The sequence below is a fragment of the Aplidium turbinatum genome, chromosome 14 (assembly GCF_918807975.1).
Source record: "Aplidium turbinatum chromosome 14, kaAplTurb1.1, whole genome shotgun sequence".
NCBI classification, from domain to species: domain Eukaryota; kingdom Metazoa; phylum Chordata; class Ascidiacea; order Aplousobranchia; family Polyclinidae; genus Aplidium; species Aplidium turbinatum.
In genome coordinates this window covers 21,974,156-22,001,008 of record NC_137485.1, presented here as the reverse complement: position 1 = coordinate 22,001,008, position 26,853 = coordinate 21,974,156, and the positions used below count along the sequence as shown (strand labels likewise).

At 37.7% G+C, this 26,853-nt stretch overlaps 2 protein-coding genes across 3 annotated transcripts in view; one reads left to right on the top strand and one right to left on the bottom strand.

Moving 5' to 3' along the window:
• Positions 1-16,475, bottom strand: part of LOC145783558 (uncharacterized) — a 29,556-nt gene extending 13,081 nt beyond the window's left edge. The window contains exons 1-6 of the mRNA XM_082595456.1: positions 16,397-16,475; positions 15,711-15,835; positions 14,859-15,123; positions 11,908-12,057; positions 11,666-11,783; positions 257-407 (exon numbers count right to left, since the gene is read on the bottom strand). Of these exons, the coding sequence (XP_082451582.1) occupies positions 257-407; positions 11,666-11,783; positions 11,908-12,057; positions 14,859-15,123; positions 15,711-15,835; positions 16,397-16,475 (888 nt within the window). The remainder of the gene's footprint in view (positions 1-256; positions 408-11,665; positions 11,784-11,907; positions 12,058-14,858; positions 15,124-15,710; positions 15,836-16,396) is intronic.
• LOC145783245 (WD repeat-containing protein 17-like) overlaps positions 1-26,853 on the top strand; it is a 175,264-nt gene that overhangs the window by 86,624 nt on the left and 61,787 nt on the right. The gene's annotated exons all lie outside the window — the stretch shown is intronic.

The window sequence follows — 26,853 nt, the reverse complement described above, 5'->3', positions numbered from 1 at the left end:
TATGTCCTGGCAAGGCATCATCTATGCAAAGTATCTTTACCATTGTGCGCCATTTTTTTTTGATATCGTAACGTAACAAATAACGCTATTGTAGGAATCGCGTTAAATAATTTTTGAGTAGATTTCTAGTCAAATAAATTACTGAAAGCGACAGACCAACCTTTTTGTGCATTCTGCAGGATGCATTAATTTTACACAACGCTAAAGCACGCTATCATGAACGCATTTTTTGGGCAAGAATGATTTACACGCTTACCTGGAATGGATGCGGTGTGTATGTGAGTTCCACCTTTCCTTGTAACCAGCTAACCCCTTGTTCCCCGCTCCTCACCCACAATATCGCGTTGTCATTAGCAGACGTCATTGCAACAAACAATGTGCCGGTAGATGTTCCAAACATGTGATACCTGAATTTGAGGGAGATTTAATCTTGTACATCAGTAGCATGTTTTGACCACAAATGCATTGTGATTGCGCTAAAACTATTGCCCTTGAACATCAGAACTCAACTTTTATTAATTCAGTCGTTTTAGGCTGCATCTGTTTCATCCTGCATCCCAATGTCGGATGTCTTATCTTTTCATGTTAGAGCTTTGGTAGATTCAGTCAAAAAAGTAATGAGCCCGATTTAATTTAGCCTAATTATGGTTGAAGTTTTTTTCAGAAGTCTTGACAGTTTATAGGTTTGGTAGTTTTAAGGTTTATTAAAATGTTTACATCTATCCTCACCCTCCCAACCGTTCTAAAAATGACTTCGTTGTTGGATGTTCGTCAAAAATAGAGAACTGCAATTGAAATTTTTATTTCGGAATTAGTATCCAGTAGTGTTTCCAGTTTGGAGCAAAATTTCAAACCTGGGTTGAACTCGTTTTTTGGGGGGCTTTGAATAAACTGCGATGTAAATGTCCATGTGATGCAAGAACCTTTGCATATACTGTTTCCATTGTTTGTTATCCTGGTTGAAACTCTCAAACTTTGGCGCTGATTTGTTGGTTTGCATTCGACTAATGTTATTTAATGTTGATAAAAAGTGTTCCTGCTGTTTCTCCATTGTGGCTAGCATTACTTAGACGGTTTCTTCCATGACTAATTTCTGTAGAAAACCACCGCGACAATGTGATGATCTGCCCACTTCAGAAAAACTGCAACGTAGATTCTATTTTACTTCTGACACGTCACTGTTACGCTTGTAGATGCAGAATAGCTACAGAAACCCACAAACGAAAAGGAATTGAAAAGAGGTCTTAACACGAGTAGAGCTAAAACCTCTTTTCTTGTGTACAAGTGACAAATCACTGTGTGGTTACCAAGTCCTGCTGCAATAATTACGAACTAGTCACAGGCACGACGTAATCAAGCGCACGTGACTCTGTGCAATGCACTAACACTAAGGCAATAACCACTACGCAAAACTAACGTTACTGAACTGTATCAGGCTCCACGGCTTTTGGTAACCCTGTACACCTGTGCAAGACTTGCCAACAACCCTATATCCCAGCCAGCTATGGATACTGACTATACCTTGACCCTATATACATAGATACATATTTGACTTGTTTTATAATGACAAGTAGGCGATTGCCATCGCTGTTGTAGTAATAGTTGCAACCATCACCAATTTACATACATGAAGTCTACTCCCGGGCATGACCTACAACAGACCTTGTCATTAAACTCTTCATAATGTCTAAAAAGTAATTTATGATACAAAATACAACATAATTAACTGGCTGTGTAGTTTTAACAAAAATTTTCACGTGAATATTTTTATGGAATAGGCTGCAAAGCTTGGCCTAATATAAACATGTTACCGTCAGGGACTTTGACCCGAAGTAGATTTGCACATAAATAATTACAGAAAAAATTCATGCACTTCACTACAGAAAAGAGTAAAATGCTTGTGAAAGTTTCAAAATGTATTTTATTTGTTAATTTAGCCAGCTCAATATAAAATACGATAATAACACTTCGTGAATGAAATTCTCATTAAAATCTTCTTTTCAATTTACCAGTGATCCAAATGGATGAGCAGTGCGATGAATATTAATTAATGAAATAAAAAGTAGGTTATTGCAGTAAATTGATAAACTCAAATCATGGCCCACTGCAGATAAGGCCAGATTTGTCACATTTTGAAGGATTTTATTAACAGGCTGACTCAAATTGTCTTAAACATTGCAGTTTCTACAACTAAAGTTCTTTCAGAAAATATTGTAAGAGGGTAACAAACATTTCCTTTATTAGTAATAAGTATTTAAAGCTTTGTACGATATCGTGAGCTTTCTTTGAGTTGATTGATAGTTATTAATCTTCATAAATGCCAACTGTAATACGAAATGAAACCTTGATCAGAAGTAGTTTTCTCTAAACCATCAACATTAACATAAACGGAGAAAAAAAACATTTTCTACAATTCAGTAGATTGTTTCTGATCTTTACTCAATGCACATTATAAAAAAATACGTCTTGGCAGGGCCATTGAGTGCATAATTGGGCCCGGTACCAAGCCAAACTCCGGGTCCCCTCACAGTTTCAATTGGCAATGCACAAATAAATATACGTACGACCTGAATTTTTCTTTCACAAGTTTACTTTTTCTGCATAATTAGTGCAAACTATTATTTATCACATAGGTCCTCACAACAAGTACGGTGTGTGGAAAAAAACATACATAAAATAATAACCGTTTTAAATACGTTTGCCTGCAGAAATGACAAACTTTAGAAAAGACCCTGAATACTTGGTGCAAAATAACATACGTCTTTCTTTAGCATACACACAACACGACTACAAAAATAATTGCCAATGCAGCAGCCAAAAGAAAGACCATGAAATTATAATGATAACTGTTTATCAGGGGTGTAGTCAGGGGGGCAAGCAAAGGGAGCAATTGCCTCCCCTCGAAATATTTTAAAGTAACATTTCACACTCTATTACAGGATCATTTGACAAAGTTTTACTATCGATTTTGGCTGAAAGAATGGCAATTTTAAGATATATTTTAAAAAAATTTCTGGGGGAGGACCCCAGTGAGTGCTCCACCTTCGATGAAACTCGTTGCCACTCCAGGCTCACTCACATATGAAAAAATACTTATTTGCCACCCCTGAAATTTTGTGCTGGCTGCACCTCTGATATTATATTTCATAGCCTACGTAAAATTTCAAGATTAATACTCGATCTTGCTTCACACCATCACATACACCAAAGGGATGAGAATTATGGTATCCCTACTTTACAATCATACATTGTTTTGCATAAAAATACAAGAATTGTACAAATATCATCGGATCATTGAACAAGCTTTGAAAACTTTACTTGGTCAAATTCATTTGAATAGTTTAAACATATAGTACAGTAAATAAGTGTAGGCAATGGGTTTAGCAAAATGCAAGATATATAGTTAACCTACTGATTTAAAAAAATACACTTACAGAAGTTGAAGCCAAACTGATTGTCAGTCATACATAAAAAGACTCTATTTATGAAAAACAAAATCCTTAAAAATTGTTGAATGTCATGTTGGCAAATGTGTTTGGGCTATCACAATAACTACTGTTGTCTTTGTTGCTTTTCACAGCACGTATAATACAATTTCAGAATACATGCAATAATTAGGTGCATGTCCAAGATACATTAAAGAAATGACTAGAAAAAGGTAACATACAAAAATCATAAGACGGATTAATACTCTCAGTTGTGGTACCCAGCTGATTAATTAATACCAATTTTTTAACACATTGTTTTGAACATATCTACAACGCAAAGGTACAAAAACCAACAAAGGTAAATCATCACGTTCCTATCTTGTAGGAGGGTTTGTATACAATGCATCATTGTTCATCACGAAGAGCACTTCTTAGTCTTACAGCATTTTTATAACAAAAGTAGAACACTCCTAATGCAGTAAGCTACATACTCACCATGGCACTGAGGTTTAACACCAAGGGCTACTGAAATCTGTACATACCAACAATACCAGCTCCACCAGTCACTCTAACTCCATCAACGGATAAGGAGAGAGGTGAACAGGTGGTAGACAAAAACTTTGTAATTACTTTTATGTTCATACTTGTCACTTAAATACTTTTGTAGTAAGTATTAATTCTTTCAACTTTGTCTTGTTTTGAAGTTGTTCTTGAACTCCTTGTGTTTTTGCTTCTTGTTTTTATATGTGGCAAAGCTTCTTTATTAATGAAGTAAAACCTGGTCAAATGCTGAGTCATTTTCAAACCACTGATATTTTATTAAGAAATTGGAATGCCTTTCTACCACCAGAAAGTGGTCCATCACCATGAATATGCTTAAAAGCAACTTCATTCCTTTGTTCAACATCACACAACTGAACCTTCCCTTCTATTTTTCTGTTTTTTTTTTGATGAATGAACTTTCCACAAAAAGACACAATCATTTAAATACAAAACTATAACTTTCAAAAATGTTTGTAATGGCCCTGATTAACTGTAACAGCAAAAATTCTGCATCTAAATGGTGATTGCTATGAACTACGAATAAAACTAGATAAAAGTTTTCGCTAAGAACCTTGTTATAACGAGGATTTTTAAAAGTACCCCACTTTTGAGACGATGTTTCAGCCTAACACTTACCAGCAAAAAATAAACTTGTTGTTTCAAGATGTTCACAAACGAGTTTAATTAAAAAAGCAATGGCATTTAAAAAAGTTTTTTCTAGTAGGCTCACTTTTTAACATATCCATCATGTATTTTTGTTTTTAAAAACACAGCTCCTAAATGTCAAAAAGCTGTTTATGGTGAATATAACACAGTGGTACTTTGTTGGCTATTGTTGCCGCAAAAGTGTTTTAACTTGTAAAAACATTAAAGATTTTGTTAGATTTGTTTCAATGTTAACATAATGTTAAGATTAACTTGATTGAGCAGTCTTTGACCCATTGTATATTTAAAAGCATTTCTAACTCCTTCAATCCTACTTATTTCCAGTAGATTTAGTCTAAGTCTAAATTACCATTGTCCAAGTCTAAATTACCATGCTGTACCGATATATCGCGATTTCGGGTATTGAACCATTTTCAGTGTCACACAACTCCATAACCAGCACATTAAAATTTATAGCAGTTCAGTTTACAAAAAGGCTAAATAAAAATGACTGTGGCTATCATTCCCATACAAGGGTTGCCAGACATGGAATTCTGCCCAATTTTGAGAAAATACTGTAGCCTACGTTAAATTGCCCACTCCATTTTTTTTTATAAAGTGTAGCACACTGCAAAAATTTAATCCAAATACAGTCAAGTTACTACAATTTTTCATGCATATTACAAAGTATTTGACTTGCGATAACTTGAAAAGATCCAGTGTCTAAATATACCGTACTTGGAGCAAAACTAAAGTTTTTGATTTTTTATTATTACAGTGCAGTGTTTAAAAAGATCTGGGGGCTTGATTTAATTCTTTCAATTCTGATCACTTTCACAAAAGCATGGCTAATAAAACCTACTGAGAGACAAATGTCATTTTGAATAAACCATGCCATAATAGCAACCAAAAAAATGACTGCAATGATGAATGATGAGTTTTTTCATGATGAAATCAGCACCTGTCAGTTAGGCAATTAGGCATACTTTAAAGCTTGGAAAAATTTAAAAGGTATAGTTTTTGCATAGTCAAAATAAAACATTCATACTTGTTTGACATATCATTGGGCTATGTTAGCTAAAGCAGTAGACGCTAGACAAGGCACTCTAACAGCTGCAAGGTATTACGGTATCTGTTAAACATACCCAAAGATTAAATTGGTGAATGCCTAACCTATTCTGGTATACCTATGCCTGTTGAACTGCCCAGGTACTTTTCAGTTTTAACTATCAACTAAGCAGCTTCAAAAAGAAAACAGACCCATCACCAGTGGTTTGAAGTTTGAACTTCTGGACTTGGCTGGGTTGCATTGATCAAAAGTCTCACCAAGTAGCCAGTTGAGTATGTGGGAGTGGCAAATAAATCATGTTTAGTTAACTCTAGTTAAAATAACAATAACACATGAACTTTTTATCAATCAACTGCTTTGAACTTTTCTTTAGCAATCGCTATCTTTTCAAGTATCCTGCCACATTTTGCCAGCAACTCAGACTGTTAATGTTTCAAAGAAAAATGTGACAAATCAGGCCAGACACTAGAGGGGGCCATGACTCAAATGTATTGTGAACAGGGCAGTTGATTGTGAACATCAGGTTATCTCTGGGATGGTAAAAGGATAAATTCTCGACCCCAGAGAACGATGAAAGAACCCCCAACATCATACAGCTCAATGTTGAAGGCGTTACGACTGCTAAAATCGACCTCGTACAAGGAATAGCTCAGCAACAATTCATTATCCTTATCCTTATCCATTATCATTATCCTCCAAGATACTCACTGTTACAGCGCAGATATCCCAGTTATCCCAAAATACTCACTAGCTCACTAACCCTAGCTTACATTTGTTCATAATCTGAACTGCAGTCTGGTCGAACAAACCCCTCCAGACTCAGAGATTGAATGGCTAAGCGTGGACGTCAACGGGTACAAAATCGTCAACATCTATATGTCACCTCCGCGCCATTCACTGCAATGACCATCCCAGTGTACTCCTACCCTTGCCTCTATGCTGGTGATTTTAATTATCAGTGCATTGATGTGGGCTACCGCACCACCAGCCCTGCTGATGCATGTCTAACTAAGTGGGCATCAAACAACAACTATGCCCCATTGTACAACCCCAAAACGTAGCCAGCTTTACATCTGGACGATAGGCACTGGAACAAACTCTTTGTAAGCACTGGCCACAATAATCAGCTTACGGACAGACGTGTGATACAAATGTTCCCTCGGTCCCAACACCGACCTTCCCACATTACCGCGATACCACTCAAAACACCAATTTCAAGTGAACCAGTTGAACGGTAAAACTTTCGTACAGCCGACTGGAATAGTTGTAGCCTCCATACCAACATGTTCACAAACGAGGTACCTTTACTTATCTCTCTTGTATACGAGGCCTGCCAGGACTTTTACAACATCATCTTGCCAAACAAGCCATCCCTCGCAGTCAAATACAAATAGCTACACTCCGTATTGGGATACAGAGTGCGAGCGCCCCTGCCAATCTTTTCTTAACTCTCTAGATAGTCAAACAACATGCTAGGGTTTTTCAATAAGACACGATACAAAAAGAAAAAAACGCTGGAGAGACCATCCAATCTATCGATCTATCGTATTTAAGCGGTCCAGTGTGGAACACGCTCTATAACCTCACGGGACAATCTAGTTTCTAGACAATCACCCCGAAAATGACCCATTCCTGCTAACACGATCACATTGCAGACAATAAAAATATGGGACCATATTAGCCGTGTGATCGTACCTCTGACTGAATTGTGACCAAAGAAGCATCAAAGCTCTGGAACATCAACACACACGACCAGGAGAACATTTCTAGTTCCTTCGCACGGAGCGAATTCAATGTTGCCCTCGTGCACCTAAAGCCTGAGAAGGCTCCTGGTCGAGATAGGGTATGTCCAGAGATTATCACGCACGCCGGTTATGCTTTAAAGTCTTGTTAATGCGATTTCCTGACATCTTGTTTGCGCCGCTTCAAGGTTCGAAACGTATGGAGAAGATTTCTAGTCGCGATCCCTAAGCCGAATAAACAATTAGACGCTTTAGAGCTATCACCCCATCTCTTTGCTCTGTCCCCTTTTTAAGGTCTTTGAGAGGCTGATCTACGCTCGTGTCGAACCAATAATTGTCCAATTACTTCCCAAAGAACAAGCTGGATTCCGACACAGGAAGTCAACCGTAGATTAAATCACATTGCTAACTCAGGACACTGAGACTTTTTTGGCAAAAATAGCGGGGGCTTTGTTTGTTCACCTAACAGCAGCCTATGACACCGTCTGGCACCGTGGTCTTATCTACAAACTACTCCGCCTACTCCCTGACAGACACATGGTTGAAATGATCGTGGAACTCATCCACAACAGAAGCTTTGCTCTTACCACCGGAAAACTTAGTAAACTACGGCCCCTCAACAAAGGTGCCCCACAGGGATCAGTCTTGTCCCCCCTTCTTTTCAACGTTTATATGCCCGACTTACTATCTACAACATTTGACAAGTATGATTATGACCTGGTCATTTTGCACTCCACTAAAGATTGGGAATTATTGGAAATAACGTTGAGCCAAGTCATGACGACTATATCAGGATAGCTCTATCAATAGAAATTGAAGCTCAGCGAAAGTAAAATGGTGATGGCAGTCTTCCATCTCAACAACAGGTGGCAAAACGTGACCTGAAAGTGACCATCAATTTTTCCGTCTTGCCCAGAGCCTACATACGTCGAAGTACTCGACAGGTCACTCACATACCGTCACCATCTACAGTTACTGCGCAAAAATCTAACATCTTTCGTCGCCCTGCTGAGACGTTTGGCAGGCACAAGTTAGGGTGCAGATGCTGACACCTTACGCACTGCAGCCCTGATTTCGATTCACTCCAGTGCTGAATACTGCGCGTCTGCCTGGTGCCGCAGTGCCCACACCTGCCTAATCGACCGGCCAATCGACGACGCTTTGTGTGCTGTGACTGGATGCCTGCTCCCTACTCCAACAGAGTAGGCTACTTACAGGACTCCCACTCGGCAAAAAATCATAAAATTTTCCTTGATTTGGAAAAAAACATAAAATAGCATAAAATTTAGTTCGTATGGAGAACTGGAAAAGTAGAAGGAAAAAGAAAATGTGGCAGACAACCAAAACGATGGCAAGACAACATTCAATCATGGACCAGACTCGACTTGACAACACTGGGTGAGTTGGCTCAAAATCGCCACTCTTGGAAGCAAATAAGCTATGTTGATGCGCAATCTGCCGCAGGCGGAGATAACGACTGATGATGATGAAGAACTGAGCATGTAAAAATCAAAAATTTTGAAATAGTGTATTGTGTAATAGTTCCAACCATGATGACAGCATAATTATTTGTATAACGATTGTGACCCCGTCTGTGGAATGCGCTGATTTAGAATAACATGTGGTTGCGTAATCAAGTCCAGCGTTGCCTGTGGAGCTGGAATTAGAAATGGACCGTAGCTAGATACTTTCATTGCACGTTTTAAACGTCCTTAGACATAGACAAGTAGACGCTGACAAGATTTCAAGACATTGCACTAATTGTGGGAGAATGGTGAAATGATAATTTGACAGCAATGTTTTGGGAAAAAGCGTAGGGCAAGGCAAGGAAACTATAGAGGTCATCTGCAAGCAATGTGTTACTCAGGCCTGGAAACTCACGGTGGTCATGTCCGCCGTCACAGCATGTGATGTCCGCGGGAAATACCATCTAGATCGGTCATGTTTGTCCGCCGAGAAATAACATAGGAACTATCGATACAAATCGTCATTGCATAGCTGCTATGCTCGTGCTATGATAGCACGAACAATTGTTGTGAGAATATAATTTCAAGCGCATTCTAGCGCGTATCTAAAAAATGTGAATACTGTATCCCTTAGCTTTCATTCAAGCAGAAAAACTTTCGATTTTTACGTTGCTTCAACGATTGATAACATTGAATCAGCGTAACAAAGGTGAATTCTTTGCTAAGAATCGATAGGAGTACCGGTACTTCTACACTAATCACGCGCCACTTATTTCAAGACTTACGTCACGCAACTTAGTTCAGTTTGACCATTTGAGTAATTTTACTAGAAAGTTGGTTTACATGAGCCATGCAAGAAAGATCAAACCACAGCAAATACTGATTGACAGGTCTGCTCCAAAGGAATTATGATAAGTTGGATTTCTGCAGGACCCAGAAGTACTGGTTATTCTTAATGTCCTAGCAAGTCTGTTGTTGCATTGATTTGATTTTTAAAGTACAGCTTGCTCTGAACTGAGCTAAACAATTCGACCATATTGAAATAGTGTAAAGTACAACAAGCTTACAGTATATTATGTTTTCTACTTCCACTCAAAAGCTGTAGCCTATGTTTGCTTTGACGTGATGACTTGCATTGATTGTTTTTCCGTAATCGCTTCTTATGCTTAAAATGTAAAAAGAAAAACTTAAATAATTATAACAAAACATCGAGCTCTGATGTAAAATCATAAAACAGCATAAAATTTTGATGAAAAATCATTAAAAAAATCATAAAATAACCAAAAAAATCATAAAATGTTTGACTTTTTTGGCATAAAATCATAAAAAAAGGAAAATCTTGAGTGGGTCCCCTGTACTTACCAATCCTTGCAGGCATCCAACCTGCTTAGCTTCGCTGAAAGGGAGCCATTAAAATATACATCTGTCTCGCAAGGAAGAAGATTCTAACCACTTGCTCTACGCAAAGCTCAGCGTCCCACTTCAGGAATCTTTCCAGGGATTAAAGTCAAGACCCCCTTTGTACCAGATGCCTTTGCATTATTACTAACATTGCATACTACCAGTACAGCACTATTCATCGTTTTTTACGTTTTGTTTTTTATCCGTTTTTTTGTTTTTTTATACTATTTCCAATCGTTTCATACATTTTTTCAACTAACAACTGTTTTCATGTTTCATAACAAAGAATTGCAAGACAAGTGTTAAATTGCAGCTGCTGAATAACCTATTATAAATCAGTTTAGGCCTACTGTAGTTTTGACTAAGTTCTGAAAGTTAAAAGTGTGGCCGCATGCTCAGGAAGTAGTAGCCTACCAGTGAATCACCAAACTTCAAGTACTACCAATGAGGATGAAGACTGATCGGTCCCAGCGGTGCCCATGTCAACAGTCAACCCCCTCTTTGTTACTTGTCTTAATGTTTTTATCAGTTTGTTTCATTCCTGTCATTTGTTTCATTACTTATAGCTTATTATAACGAGGAGGCCTATTATATGGATTATTATTATGTTGTTTAAAGTCTTAATGGTAACTTCACAATGAAGCTATGACGAAATAGCTCGTCATAGCACATGACCAGGGCACTGTGTTCCGAAAGCTAGTGCAATTCGCTATTACCGCAGCGAACTCGCAGCATCAGGCTAAAACAGATCGTTATTATCCACATTGTGAAGTAAACAATGATCATGCTGCTAAAAGCGAAACACAATCTATTGCATCTAATTGGTGAATTTGCAGTCTAGTCGACTGATACAAGTTAACTTATCGCCAAAAAAGGGAGTAGAAAGTACGACACTAAATTGGAAAATTCAAGTTCTTTCAATTTACATTTATTGAACTTGAATTTGCCAATTTAGTGTAGCATCTAGTTTTATTTTTATTTTTTATCACACTACTCATCTTTTTGGATAATTGGTGAAGTTAAAAGAAGATTTCAATGAAAATTTTAGTGACGAAGTTTTATTTTGGTAACTGATCGATGTCTTGATTATTTCAGCAGAAATATTTCAGGGAAGCAAAAGTACGAAATTTTTGTTCCAACATTTAAATTTTATATTCAAGAAAAATGTGCGACGAGTCCAAATTATATCAAGTTTAGACAGATTGTTAGAGCAAAAAAAAAAACGATTGCTTTTATAAAAAAACAAACACATCTCTAAATATAACAATCAGAGAACTGGTTGCACTATCATTAGGGTGTGCTAGTCGCTACACACACAGGTAGTAGGTAAACATTATAGCAACGTTTTGCCTTCATGCTCACTGCTCTTACCAAAACGTGATACACATTTTTTGTTCTCCTTCACTAAAAGACATTTGTGGTGAAACCAAAACGGCTGTGTCGTTCTCCAACCGAGGAGCGGAAGTCTCGATGTAAATGTACCGGCCATCTGTAAAGGAATCATAAGCGAGTAAGAATTTCATACAAAAATTCATAAATTCAAATTTTAAACTCGAACTTTCATTTGTTGTGCTTTGCTTTAATAGCTTAAATTTTCCCCTTTTTCAACTTACTAGGATTGCGTAGGGTGTGATCGAACGTTGGACCTGTCCCTGTGGTTGGTGTCCGGTGGCTATGCAACGTCCAATCAAAGTCGTCGTTCGGCTGCAAGAGATCATGCCATCCCTTACATAGGCCTTGTTCGAATGTGCAGTTGAATCGATCTAAATGTTGTCCAGCAAAGCATAATATATTTTAGATGTTTCGAAGTTATTACTGATTTTCTTAAAAACAAAACCAAGGTGTTTACCAAAATAAAAACGTCTGTTGTATCTAAGTGGCTTCTGCAAAATCAAAATATTTATACACAACAGAGTATCCAGGATTTTATCGGGGCAAGGGCTAATAATTGTAACGTCATATTTTTTTTTGCAAGCCTGGTGATATGACAGGCGTGCGCTGTAGTAGAGAACATTTGGCATATATGCGTTTTTGCAAAGTTTCTGTTTGCACAGGGCTGATGATTTAAAAAAATTGTTTTAAAAGCACAGCATGAATGCTCTTTTGCAAGTTTAACACTAATGTTCTTGGATGATTAAAAACGACTGCCAACAAATTTGCCTATTTTCTTTCTGAATTTTTCGACTGGCATTTATTTCGGTCTCTCCGGAACAGCTAGCGCAACCACCCATTCTGTGGAAGTTTGTTGTTAAAACAAGCCGTGGCCTACAGAAATAGATGACCTAGACACTGTGCAGAAGCCTTCGAAACTGAAGGCTAAAGTCGGTTGCAGATAAGCGTGCTACTTGGGTCCTATATAGCCTATGCCTAACTGTTTTTTTTTTATTCAATTGTTTTGGTGTTCAAGTGTTTTTTTTTTACCATGAGAAGCTTTAATGTGACAAGAAAATGAGCGTTTAATCAAGCATTGTGTAAACACAATTGTTTGGTTCAAACAATATCTCGCGGCCATCTTGAAAAAGGAGTCGGAAAATTTTATGTTTTAATCCTCCTTTCAGCTTACAGGTTGATAGTAATATAGGTAAGGAAGTTTTCAGACTCATTTCCATCCACTTTCCGCCCCATCATAGATTGCATAAAATATTCAACCTTAATTGTATTAAGCTAAGCTATAGTTGTACTCCGAATGTTGCAAGCATCATATCCACCAACAATAAATCTATATTGCAGGCTACAAATGAACCATCTCAGCCTGGTTACAATTGTAGGAGAGAAATTCAATTGCCCTTTGAATGGGCAATGCTTGCAGAAGACTCTTATTTGTAAAACCACCATTGATAACGGCCCAAAAGTTCTAAATTACATTGGTTGTTGTGAAACTACTTTTAAAACCCGTTTCTCCAACCACAAATGTACCTTCATAGATAGGTCTAAACGAAACAGCACCGAACTATCTCAGGCGGTTTGGGACCTTGAGGACAAGGGCGTTGATCCTAAAATATTATGGTCCATCCACAGATATGCTCGGCCTTACAGGGAGGTGGCCGCTATAATTGTGGCCTTTGCCTTGCTGAAAAAGCTGGCCGTTTCAAAGGCCGATTATAGCCACTTTCTGCACAAGCGTTCTGACCTGTTGGGTAAATGTCGTCATTGCAACAAGTTTATATTCAAATACTTTGGAATAACATAAATTTAATTTGCTTTCAACAGGTCACGTTAGCGGTTTATTGCATTTTGTTTTTCTATGACGTCATACATCTTGTTATTTAAATCAGATTAGTTTTTTATTAGATGTCTTGGTTGAGGCTTTTGTGGCATCCGATGGTGGTAGCCCTTTGACATTGTGAGGTTTTTTTCGCACACTAGATTAAGCATTTGATCTTTTCAAGTATTACTGATTTATTATTATTTTTGCATATTTTTATGACCTTTTGATTATCCTCAGTAAGGGTGAAACAGGCAGTGGAAGTTTCAGAAATTAGTAACTGAATTTGATGCAATTCTTTGTGTGTAGATCCAATAGTGTTTATTGGCGGGGTATTACTGTATTAACTATCAATTTGCTCAAGTTTATAGTGTAAAATGAAAAAAACACTGAACACTGAAACAAACAGTGAAAACATTTGAAGAACCATTTTAGACAAATATAGAAGCCACGTATACTGTTATCTGCAATTGACTTTGCTTTCAGATTTGAAATCTTGTGCACGGTGTCTAGGCCATCCAATTTCTTAGGCCACGAAACAGACTGAAACAATTAGCTTGATGATGCCATGCATGTTTCAAAGTTAAGAAATGACACGCAACGAATAAACCATTTTTTAAGTTATTTTGGCAGCCGATTGTAGCATCGAATAGACAGCGATAGACACGTGTTTCGCCCATGAGGCTGGGCTCATCAGTATCGCACCGTATTCTTGCCACTTGAGTAATCGACCGCCGCTTTACCAGTCAGTTTAACTCTTATCTTTGTGGAAAGAAAGAGCCAACAAAACCAGCATGTGCCTGGGGTGGGTCAATGTGAAGAAAGGCGTTCTTCCCGGCTATCAGCACAAGGCTGATTACTCACTAGCACAGCGAGCAGCAGTAACGCTTCGCTAACCAGAACGGTGTAGCTTCCACGCTAGCCATAAAGACCTCCAATTAAACGTTTAAGTTATTTTGGCAGCCGATTGTAGCATCGAATAGACAGCGATAGACACGTGTTTCGCCCATGAGGCTGGGCTCATCAGTATCGCACCGTATTCTTGCCACTTGAGTAATCGACCGCCGCTTTACCAGTCAGTTTAACTCTTATCTTTGTGGAAAGAAAGAGCCAACAAAACCATTTTTTGTTAACAATTAAGCCCTATTTTCCACGCTACTGTTGATATGTATTTGCTGCTATTGCAATATCAAATGATAAAGCAAGCAAACGGTCAGTGTGTTGCAAACATTCCCCGACAATAGTTGTCACATAATAAAACATTATGCTATCATCACAATTTTACCTTTGGTTGATCCAAATGTCTATAAAATGTACCTTTTTTAATGAAACCAGTTTGATTATTTGACCACCACTTACCACCAGGTACTGGGACTTCCGCTTTCCAGTTAAGCCTGAAGCCGAGTTTTTCGCTTTCCTCGTCAGAGTAGAAGTGCACCCCCACCAGGTTTGTGTTGCTGAGTATTGGGGCATACTTCTGGTCTCCGCAATAACTCGTTTTCCCCAATAGGAGATCATATTGAGTAAAACCTGGAGGACTTCCTCTTTTTGTTGTGTCATAAAGCAACACACCGTCGAAAAAGCAGGTTGCTTGCCCTTCTACGTCGATAAACTCAAATGTCATCTAAAATTTAAAAATCCGTTATAACACGTCTATATACTGTATATAAAAAGACTTGTGTTATACTTTTATGTCGACAGAAACACCTTGAATATGTGTTTCTCTCGATATAACGCGCTTGCTGTGGCCAGACAGAATACTAGCTTCCAGATGGAATATTATCCTCTAGCTAGCCTTTCGCGAAGTGTACTGCATCAAAAAAAGAGTCCACAATCTGTTAATGTGTTGATGCTTAAAACTTTGGTAGAGAGTTTGCTTTGTTGAACCATAGAGAAATAAAACAAAGTAACTTCAGCGGGTTTAACATGATGTATTACATACACAAATATAACATATTTAAAAATAAACTCTAACGTTTTCGACACGTACGTGTGCCCTCATCAGGAATTACATATCTGCAATATACATAAAATGAAATTCAAACATAAAATTTTATGTATATTGCAGATATGTAATTTCTGATGAGGGCACACGTACGTGTCGAAAACGTTAGAGTTTATTTTTACTGTAATTATGTTATATTTGTGTATGTAATGCATCATGTTAAACCCGCTGAAGTTACTTTGTTTTATTTCTCTGTTGATGCTTACTTTGACAATGTTTCCCTCCGGTACATTGATTGTCCACGTGCAGTTAGAGTGACTTGGATAATTTCCGTTCCCCCAATTGGGGCTGGTGATGCTTCCTTTTGTTCCTTCATAGTTGCCGCCACATCCTGCTCAACCCACGATTTTTTCGTGTGTTTGAAAAAATAATTTTTGTTAGCATCATTCTTATTGGTAATTGCTTAGGAAAGACTTAGTCGATAGGCACATGCATCTCTTTTTGCCTGTTGTTATATTTCTATTGGAATCTACTTAGTTTTTCAATCCCTAAACCAGCCACTCATTGGCTTATGCATAACATTGTTTTATAATTGTAGTCTGTGTCTTACACAGAGAGTGAAAACATTTTACAAGTTTGTAAAAGAAGACCTTATATAAGTTCTCCATTGTTACCTAACCATCGGCTAACAGTAACATTAAAACAATGTGAATGCCATAAAAAAGAAGTTATTTGTACTTTTAAAAGAGCAGGTGCTGGAAACAGGCCAATAGACGTTCTAAATATATTTTTACGATCACAGATTGTGACTCTAAACTAAGTTCGCCAAATATTTTAGTCCAATTGGCCGCCAGGCATTATTATTTAATAGTGAATGGCGAAATGATTAGTCGACACAGTTGTAGCCTACTGGTATGTGAAACCATGGGTGTTGTTTTTACTTTTTACTCACCTTGCTGAGCAACGGTCTGCTGTCCGGTTGCCGCCGTAACTACTCCGATCAGAAAAATAAATCCACAAGACATCGTCATATCTAATACAAACAATTACCTGCTCTAATAATTTATCTTGTACCTTTTATGTACTTGTATCTGTTCAATAGCAAGTGCTGTAATCCCAGAATAATGTTTAAGGTGTTTTTTAATTGTTTTCATCATTTTTTTTCTTCGACTATAGATCATAAGTATACACTTATTCAACGAGGCAAAAATTGATTTTCAGAAGGCTTGCGTAACTACAGCAGACTCATTTCTTCAGGTCAGGGTTTCTCAGATCTTTTGCCTCAGTTGATGACCAGGCCAGTTCATTGAATTGTGTGGACCTCCCCAGCTTTCAAAATCAATTAAAAAAAACAACTCACTCAAACGTTGAATACACAGCTCTACCAGACGAGGCAGATATAAAAGTTACGTTTAGTTAAGGAAAGTGAAGCAAAACTAAAAAATTCCACTAGAAATGTGGAAGATAAAATCCCCGCTAATGCATGCAAGTTCCAATTCTTATTCTACAAATATATTTTACAAATTTTGTTTCGTTAGACTGGAGAAGTTTTTCAACCAATTGATAAATTCTGTTAGGTGCATTTCCAGTTAACCTGTAAATAACACTCTACATGCAACATAGTGTCAACAGAATTCTAGCAATTTATTTAAATTTTGTTAAATTACTCAAAGAGTGCAGACTCGACGACCTCTCACGTCTTTCGCACTCTCTCGTTGGATGCACACGCACTCTCTCGTTGGATGCACACGCGCTCTCTCGTTGGATGCACACGCACTCTCTCGTTGGATGCACACGCGCTCTCTCGTTGGATGCACACGCACTCTCTCGTTGGATGCACACGCACTCTCTCGTTGGATGCACACGCGCTCTCTCGTTGGATGCACACGCGCTCTCTCGTTGGATGCACACGCACTCTCTCGTTGGATGCACACTGTATGTTTTCGTTTCCATTTTAATGTACGTTTTGTTTTTCATCCGAAACAAATGACTGACTATCACGGTAATATTGATGCTTTAAACAAGTGAAGCTGATTGATCATTCACTCATCGGCAGCGAAAGCATTACTTTATAGCAAAGTTTTTGTGAAGCCTTTGACAGGTCCCAGTGGACCCTTAGGATCCATAGACCCAGTAGAGAACCCTTGTTTTAGGCAGTTTCTTCATTATGAATTCAGTGCTTTTTTTGGACTTGTTCCGTAGCTATGAAAGTTGTTACAGTTGTTGATACTGCGGCGACAACCCTTTTAAGATTTTTTTTATAGGATTTAGTTTGATATGGTTTAAAAATCAAATGATACTGCTATTATAATTACAAAAACTGACATGATTCTAAATGTAATGAAGTCGAAGCTGATGTCTCTCAACCTCTGTTCTGGTTCCTCAGTGTTATTGAAGATGAAAAGTTATACCAGAATCCTTCATGTAGGATGCAATCGAACAATTAAGCATGATAAGTAAACAAAATCAGTCAGGTTTGGAAAGTCAAAACACAAAAATTAGTTAACCAATAAAATCTGCTTTGAAAACCATTTAAAACAACAGCTTATTAACAATTGTAAAGTTATGTAACATTCACTGCGAAAGATATCATAGAACTGCTTGGAATAGAGGCCTCGTTAAATGCTGTGATAACAATACACATATTTTCTGCAAAACAAAATAATAATAAAAAACACTAAATAAATCTGACTAATCGCAGCAGCCTAAGATGTAGAAACGAGAGAACTAATTATTTTTATAAATGTTCATTTCTAAAACCAAACTGTCGCCATACTAGGTAAACTAAAATGAATGATGGAATTATCTGCTGTGTTACTGTCAAATTTTAAATCTAAATACGGCTGATGTTTAAGGAGTTTAATACTCAGCTACAACATTTATTCAGACAGAGGAAACTTTTCCCATTCAAGGGAATAATGCTGATTGTGAATCAATCCGATTTATCTTTGTTCTGCTCATGTTACCACTAAAATAGATACCGATCAACAGTACACTTTAATCTGACAACTTAGCCATTTACTCTTATGGTATTGTGATGACAAATTGTTTTTATCCCTCTCAGTTAAATATTGGCTACCTCTTGCACCACGTTCTACTTTTTATTCCTCCGTATCTTTTAAAACGGTAAGAAACAGTACATCCACTTCTTTCTAATGAGTTGATAAGTCAGGTGAAAGTGACTTTGTCCATTACTGCTATACCTTGCAACCTATTTGGTGCTATATTGACGGGCATTCAAGGATGATATGGTCAGCAGTTTATTCTTTCGCACAGCATTCGAAGGCCGCTGTGGGAATCACGCATGCATTACACTAATTAGTACATGTTGACTCGCTGTCGTTTCTGTTGCTAAGTTACGCTATTATTCACGCGATAATAAGTACAGCCACAAACAAATTATTTCAAGTGATTTTGTATTCAAATATTTAATTGTAGTGATAATGAACGAGGGAAACGATTGGGATCAAAATGTGGAAGCCGGCGTGGTATCAGGTCCATTAAAGAGAGTAACTCAAGTGGAGGGGACGCAAGCAATGAAGAAAATGAAATCGGGAAGGCTCCTGGACAATCTGAAGTCACTGTGGAAATGATACGCGCAAGTGGAGAGACAGGACTGAAAGCAATGCAGGAAATCAGCCAACGTCTATTAGATGGAAAAGGAATGCCAAATGAATGGAAGACGAGCGTGGTGATATCCATCTTTAAGGGAAAGGGTGACGTAATGGATTGTGGGTCATGTAGGGAAGTAAAACTGTTTGAGCATGCAATGAAGGTAGTGGAAAGGGTGTTGGAGAATAGAATAAGATCTGTAGTGAAGCTGGACGAGGTGCAGTGTGGATTTATGCCTGGGAAGGAAACGACAGATGCTATTTTTATTTTGAGGTGGTTGCAAGAAGAATATCGGGACAAGGGAAAGAACTTGTACATGTGTTTCGTGGACACGGAAAAGGCGTTTGATAGAGTTCCAAGAAGAGTGATGGAATGGGCAATGAGAAACAAAGAACTACCAGAGGCACTCGTGCAAGCAGTAATGAGTCTTTATGACGGTGCAAGGACGAGAGTTTGAGTTGGATTTGTCTCCTCAGACGAGTTGTCGGCGAAGGTTGGTGTACACCAGGGTTCTGCCCTCTCTCTTCTAATCTTTGCCATTGTGATTGATGTGATTACCGGATATGTAAGAGAATATTCATTGATGGAGATACTGTACGCCGATGATTTGGTTTTGTTGAGTGGCACAATCGAAGATCTGAAAGAAAAAATTGAGAAGTGGAAGGAGTCGCTTCAATGTAAAGGGAATGGAAAACCGCAATGAGTAAAATCGACCCTTGTGGCGACGTGGCGTATGTGGAAAACGAATAAGGGAATATTCTGTTATGTGTATGAAATGCAGGAAGTGGGCGCATGAAAGATGTGCAAAGATGAAGAGAGTGACATGCAGATCCGGAGATGGTTTTGAATGTGAAAGATGCAAGAAGATTGAAGAAGGAATGGTTGGTCCTGTTGAAAAGCTGAATGAAGAAATTGAATCAATGGTTGCCTTTTGCTATCTAGCTAGGAGATAGATTGAATGCCAGCGGTGGTTGTGAAGCGGCGGTGACTGCAAGAGTAACGTTTGGTTGGGTGAAATTCAGAGAGTGTCGAGAGTTGTTATGTGGTAGAAGATTTCCATTGAAAATGAGAGGAAGAATTTATACTAGTTGCGTAAGATCTGCGATGTTGTACGTACGTGAGACATGGTGCTTACGGGAAAACGAATTGGCGATTTTAAGAACTGAGAGAGCGATGGTGAGGGCAATATGTGGTGTGAAGCTGATGGACAAAAGGAATCCCAAAAAACTTGTGAACTTGCTTGGGTTGAATGTTGATAAGTTGGCGAATGGAGTGAGGTGGAATGGGCATGTTTTGAGGAGGGATGAAGATAATGTTTTGAGAAGAGCACTGGAGTTGCGAGTGGAGGGTCGTAGAAAACAGGGAAGACCCAAGAAAACGTGAAAAAGGAAAGTTGAGGAGGAAAGCAGCAAGGTGGGCGTAACAAGAGAAGACGCGTTAGACAGATCGATGTGGAGGCAAGGTGTGAAGGCGATTGCGGCACTTGGAGGTGAATCCGACTACCCTCGGTAACGGGGACATCACCGGATTAAAACTGGACTACTACTACTAGTAAAATGTGTTATCCAGCGTGTACCCCTAGTTTTATAAAAAGTCATTCTGATTTTGATTAGTTTCTTGATTGAGTGTTCTTGACTGCTTTGTCCCTCTTCCTTTCAACGATATTTAAACTTTAATCTGTCGATGTATATTGTTTATTTGCCACTTAAAGGCCTAAGATGTGGGAAATTCGCAGTCGATATTATTATAAAGTCTATGGTTTAATTTGGCGGTGGCTCTTTGTAATTGCACGGTTAGCATCCTCGATTATGATGTAACTATGCTGCAATAATTACAAGCTACAGTTTCTCCACTATCATCAAGGTGGCTTGTGGTTGGTGAATTCCATCATTATACAGTCACTTTCTCTCTGACATGTGAATGTTCTTGAAAGTGTTTTGGTGTATTTTCATCTCAGATCTTGTTATAGTTGTGTTCCCAGCGCACAGATGTGCGTCACAACTGATAACAGCAGATGAGTTTCCACTTGTATTTTACTGTGTGATGACTGCATTGCTGCATTTTTTTATATAATAACAGTAATGATGTATTTTCTGTCTTACAACCAGTGGCGTAGCCACACCATCTGTCGACCTGGAAATTCTGCCCTAAATGTCGCCCCTTTTAAACCACCACACCTTGAAAAGTAGTTTTTTAAACCTCTTTTAAAGGATTATCAAGCTTGTGGACCACACACTTTCTAGAGTGACTATGGTTAAAATTGTTGAAATATTACTCTTGAAGTAAATCCATTGTTAAAATGTTAGTACTTTTTGTTGGAATAAATGGAATCACTATCTCCCTTAAAATTTATCTGGGTCCCCTGATTGTCCGTGGACTCCAGCTTGTGAGCCACTGTGCAGGTAGGATGAACCTATGCAATTTCTATCAAGCTCATTAACATCAATGTCGTTTGCATAATAGGTCTTAAATTTAATCATATTGTCTCAATTGTTTCATTATTCCAGCTTCGTAGCAATACACAAGACTTTCACTAGCTAACTATTTTGTTTAAGAGTCAAGTTAATAGTGCCATTTTCTGCGTTCCGAAATAGAAAAAAAAATTCAAACAAAATACTATATGGAACGAATGACATCAAATATAGTTATTACTTTTTAAAACCTCTACAGTCTGTTTCAATCTAAAAGGGGGATCATCAGAAGGTCCTTATTCAAATAGAATCTTTTTGTTTTCACTATTTGAAACTAATTTTTGTAGTTGAAAAATACCATTTTGTGCGCATTGCAATGTACTTTATGATTACAATGCGCAGTTACACACAATACGTCACTTTATGCTTGTAGAGTGCGCAAAAAATTGTAGTGGGTTTAGTTTGGTACGGTATGTTATTTGTAGCTTTAGTGTACTTTACGGGGATTTGTTTTCCAATACCAATTTTAGTTCGAAAGTTTCACTCCATGGAAGAATGCACGATGAATGCTGCTGTCCTGTAAAAATTTAACCTTTGTTGCAACGCCTCGACCATAGAATAGATGTTACACTAACTAGCATTATAAAAACTTTTATATGATTATAAATTCAGTAACGTTGGTTTTTGTTTTGTTTTATTATCTTTATCCTGCATTGCGGGAAAGCGGACTTGAGCGCTATGCATCGGTGTACGCTTTCCGACATACACCTGACCCACGCTGCAGCCGACGGCAATGTCTGTTTCCGGTTGTCTACTCTACTTATGACTTAAATTTGGTACTACCCATTACTCGAAATCGATCACTGGGTAGAGGCAATTATCGTAAAGTTTCTTGCCCAGAGAAACAACAGCAAGTGCGGGTGGCTGGAGTCGAACATGCAGGCTCTCGACTGCGAGCCCAACGCGCTAACTACTCGGCCACTGCTTTGAGCCGACATCGTCAATGTCTAACAAGCGCAACTATGTCTTCAAGTAACTGGGGAAAATATCTCAGACGCACTGATCTACAGTATTGCAATATTTAAAAAAATTAGTTTGTTTTTACTGAAACTTGACGGGATCGATATAAACTAGAAGTGTTAGAAACAAATTGACCACAAAAATTTTTGTTTTAAATAACTTAATGTGAAGGGAAACCAAGATAAAGGAATTTAGTATCACTACGGAACATAAAGTTTCACATTCATTATATCTTGTTTGAAACACCCAATATCAAAAACCGTTGGTACATCAAAACTCACACTTTTAAACTGTATCACTTACTTGTAAGAGTATTAGCAAGCAGTAAAAAATCTACGACAATAGTCTAAGAATGAGTTGAAACGTTGAAACAATAATTGTTTCATAAGCACTTAGTGAAAATAATTGTAACGAACTAATGTTAGTTGATATGTGGCTGTTCAGTGCCTACTCGTTAACCTTCGTCAACACCAACTGTTAGTTTTTCGGATACCGAAATGTCTGATTTCATGGCCGAAAATGTTCAACTTGCTTTTTCAGTTAGTAACACCCTCCATGCCACTAAACTACATATGTCTATTGCATAATAATTATTTTTTGTTTATTCATCAGCTTTCTTGAAAATAAAAGGCTTTTATTTTTATTCATACTTCACTACTTTTTGTGAACGTAACTTATATATAATTATTGGAAGTCATCCCTAAGTTTCGAGTTTTGCTGAACTTACTCGAGATTTGACTGTCTGAGACACGCACTAAAACAATCAGTCCTCGTCGACTTGCGCTTGAATCTTAGAGATCGTTGACGTCTACTTTTTACACTCTCAAACTGCGCTCTGATTTCTCTGTTGTGTCGCGCTTGGTTACAATAATCCACTATTCGCGGATGAATCTGTACAAGCTTTCTTCTTCATTATACAGTATCTCAACAAATCGTGAAACAGCTTTGAAAACTTGGCTATTGAAAATAAATTTGTTAGAGTCATTTTCCATCATTGCAATGCGTTACTTTTACGGTACATACAATTAAATAGAATGATTAAATAAATTCTGGAAATGTTGCGCTGCACCTAGATGAGAAAATTGTCCTGGTAAGATGACAATGCTGTTTATTTATTTGCTGAGAAATTTGGGATCCTCCCCAGGCTCTTGAGTTGCAATAAAACAAATTGACAATACTGTTTTGGACATCAGTTAACAACAGGAGATGCACTTAGTTGCTGGAGAATAATATTTCTGTATTGTTTAAATCAAATATAGTTATTACTATCTTGACAGCCTGTTCCACCTAAAGGAGGATCATCAGAAGGTTTTATTTATTATTTTATTATTCAAATATAAATTATTTCTGTATTGTTTATATACGAGGTTATGTGTTCACCTTTTCTGCAACAAAGCTAATGCTAAACATTAAAAACTAATAGCTTAAGTGAATCTGTAAAGTGAGTTAGTAAAGCGTTATATTGAGTCATGTACAATAGCCATACATTGCATGAAGTGGTTCGTGACAGCTCGTATAATTGTAGGCTGTACGTTTCTAACATTGTTCAATTATTTGCGGCTGTAATTAGATGGTTCTGTTCTCAAACTTCTAAATTATAATTTGCTCATCGCGACCACTTCATATTATAAACGATTTCCATGTTTGTCTTGCTTACTGTGAGAAGGTGATTATTATATGGCATCGCATGACCAGGATTCTTATTACATTTTCAATCGGTAATTTAGGTAGTCAGATCACCTTTAGCGTGCAACATCAATTAAAAATAGTTTTGCTTGTCGAGTACATTTTTGGTACTTCTTCAAATGTAATTAGCAATAATTTGATAAAATCTGAGAAATGTTTTATTGCGAGCATTGGGTCTTAGAATTGATTATTCCAAGTAAACGACTTGCCTTGATTCGATTCTCGATACCTACCGAAGTTTTATGGGTTTTTGTTGTTCTGGGAATAATCCTGTCTACTGTTCATGATAAGTGGTCGTCTTATTGCTTTCCTGCTTTTATTTTATTGTTTGTTGCGTAAGCAATGCAGGTTGATGTCCATTGTTGCGTAAGCAATGCAGATTGATGTCCATTGTTGCGTAAGCAATGCAGATTGATGTCCATTGTTGCGTAAGCAATGCAGATTGATGTCCATTGTTGCGTAAGCAATGCATTGCAGATTGATGTCCATTGTTGCGTAAGCAATGCAGATTGATGTCCATATGTCTGTTGCTTTGATTAATTGTATGAAGGTTTTAGCATATTTAAGTTAAACGGACTAATCTTTAAAGTAGTATGCGCTGAAAAGTTGGCATAAGATTTATGAATTGTTTTAGCGATTTACATTTTCAGTTAAAATTTCGCTGCAGCTCTTCGATATGCAAAAGCTCGGTTTTAGATGCAGAATGTATAAAACTGTTTGCGACATAGATTGTTCAAATTAATATTGTTGTTGAACAATACTAATTTGAATAATCTAATACTAATTTGAACAGGCAAACTTTTACACTCATCACTAGGTTGTAGTTTGCATTGACAGCGGTGCATACTTTTGTGAAGAATTTTTAATTCATTTTAACAAATATTACCGGAATGGATAATTTGTAAGATTTTTATTTGATAATTTAGATTCTAGACGTTGATTGAAATGGGCTTACATATCACACGTTTAATACTGCTCTGTGGTAATGAGTGACGAATTTAATGAATCGCAAGCCACCATAGCCTCGGGAAAATCTTTTTTAAAAGCAGTTTATGTCTGCTATACAATTCCATTACGTAGTAAACGCAGCTCAAATATCTTGACGCCACGTTTATGGTCAACGTCTAAAACTAAAACCTTCTTTTCCTCTTATCCACCCTCGCCAGTTTGACGTTTGTCGCTTCAAGCCCAGCATAAGTAGACGACTTCCGACTATGAAATCTGGTGACTTAAGTAGATTCTTCTACAGAAAGTATTCCAACAAACTAACAAAAGTAAAATTTTTAGCAAATAAAAATACTTTGAACAAAAACTATCTGCAAATCGAAATGAAGCAAGAAAAGCATGGCAAACTGTCAACTCGCTGTTATCAAATAAAAATCAACTTAACCTACTGTTAGTACTATTAACGTTGTTGGAACACAAATCTCCTAGCTAAAGATTATAGCCGATAACTTTAATAACTACTTTTCTAAAATTGGTAAACACTTGGCTGACAATAATGATGTCACTATAAAACAGCATCATCTACTGACAAAAAAAGTTGATGTTTTTTGCAAAGTGGGTAACTTAACTGCCCACGTGGGAGAGGTAAATGTTGATGAAGTTTTTCAAACCCGATCAACAATCATTCACACAGAACCAAACAAGCCAAGCCATATTTGAGAATGTCGAGGCTTGTTCAACACCTAACCCCTTGGTATGTAGGCTATAGGTAGTGACTTGTTCCCATTATTCTCCTTCCAGCTTAATTTTTTTTCACTGCTTTTTTCTATTAACATTGTCTTAGTTTTCTTCACATTTAATTTCATTCGGTACTTTTTGCTGATTTTATTCATACTTTCCTTGATTTTTTCAGTTTTTAAAACTCTAATTTCTGTGTATTTTCAAGTATGACCGATCAGTTCTTTTGAATTGATTTGTCGCGCAGTTTGCATCCGATTTGAGTAACATCGACTCGATGTTTTGCTGGGGGCATCACGAAATCTTTTGTTGAGACAATTCTTTGTTTTACTTGAGCTTTTTTATTGTAGCTATTTCGAACTCAGTGAAATTCAGTTCCCACGCTGCCCTTATCATTGTCCTCCAGGAGACACACTGCTACAGCGCAGTCACGCTAGTGATACCAAATTCCTCACAAGCTGGATCAATCCTAAGCAGGACACATGGACTAGCTATAATTGTCCATGAGAAGCTAAACTGGAGGTCATTTGGAACCATCTCCTTTCAGACGTAAAGATTAAATGGCTAAGCGTGGACGTCAACGGGTACAAAATCGTCAACATCTATAAGTCACCTCCGCGCCATTCACTGCAATGACCATCCCAGTGTACTCCTACCTCCCACTTTGTGCTGGTGATTTTAATTATCAGCGCATCGACTCGGGCTACCGTACACCAGCCCTGCTAAAAGGTAGCCAGGTTTACAACTGGAAGATAGGCACTGGAACAAACTCTTTGTAAGCACTGGCCACAACAATCAGCTTACGGACAGACGTGTGCTACAAATGTTCCCTCGGTCCCAACACCGACCTTCCCACATTACCGCGATACCACTCAAAACACCAATTCCAAGTGAACCAGTGTCGAGCAGTAACACTTTTATAAAGCCGACTGGAATGGTTGTAGCTTCCATATCAACATGTTCACAAACGCGGTTCCTTTACTTAACTCTCATAATG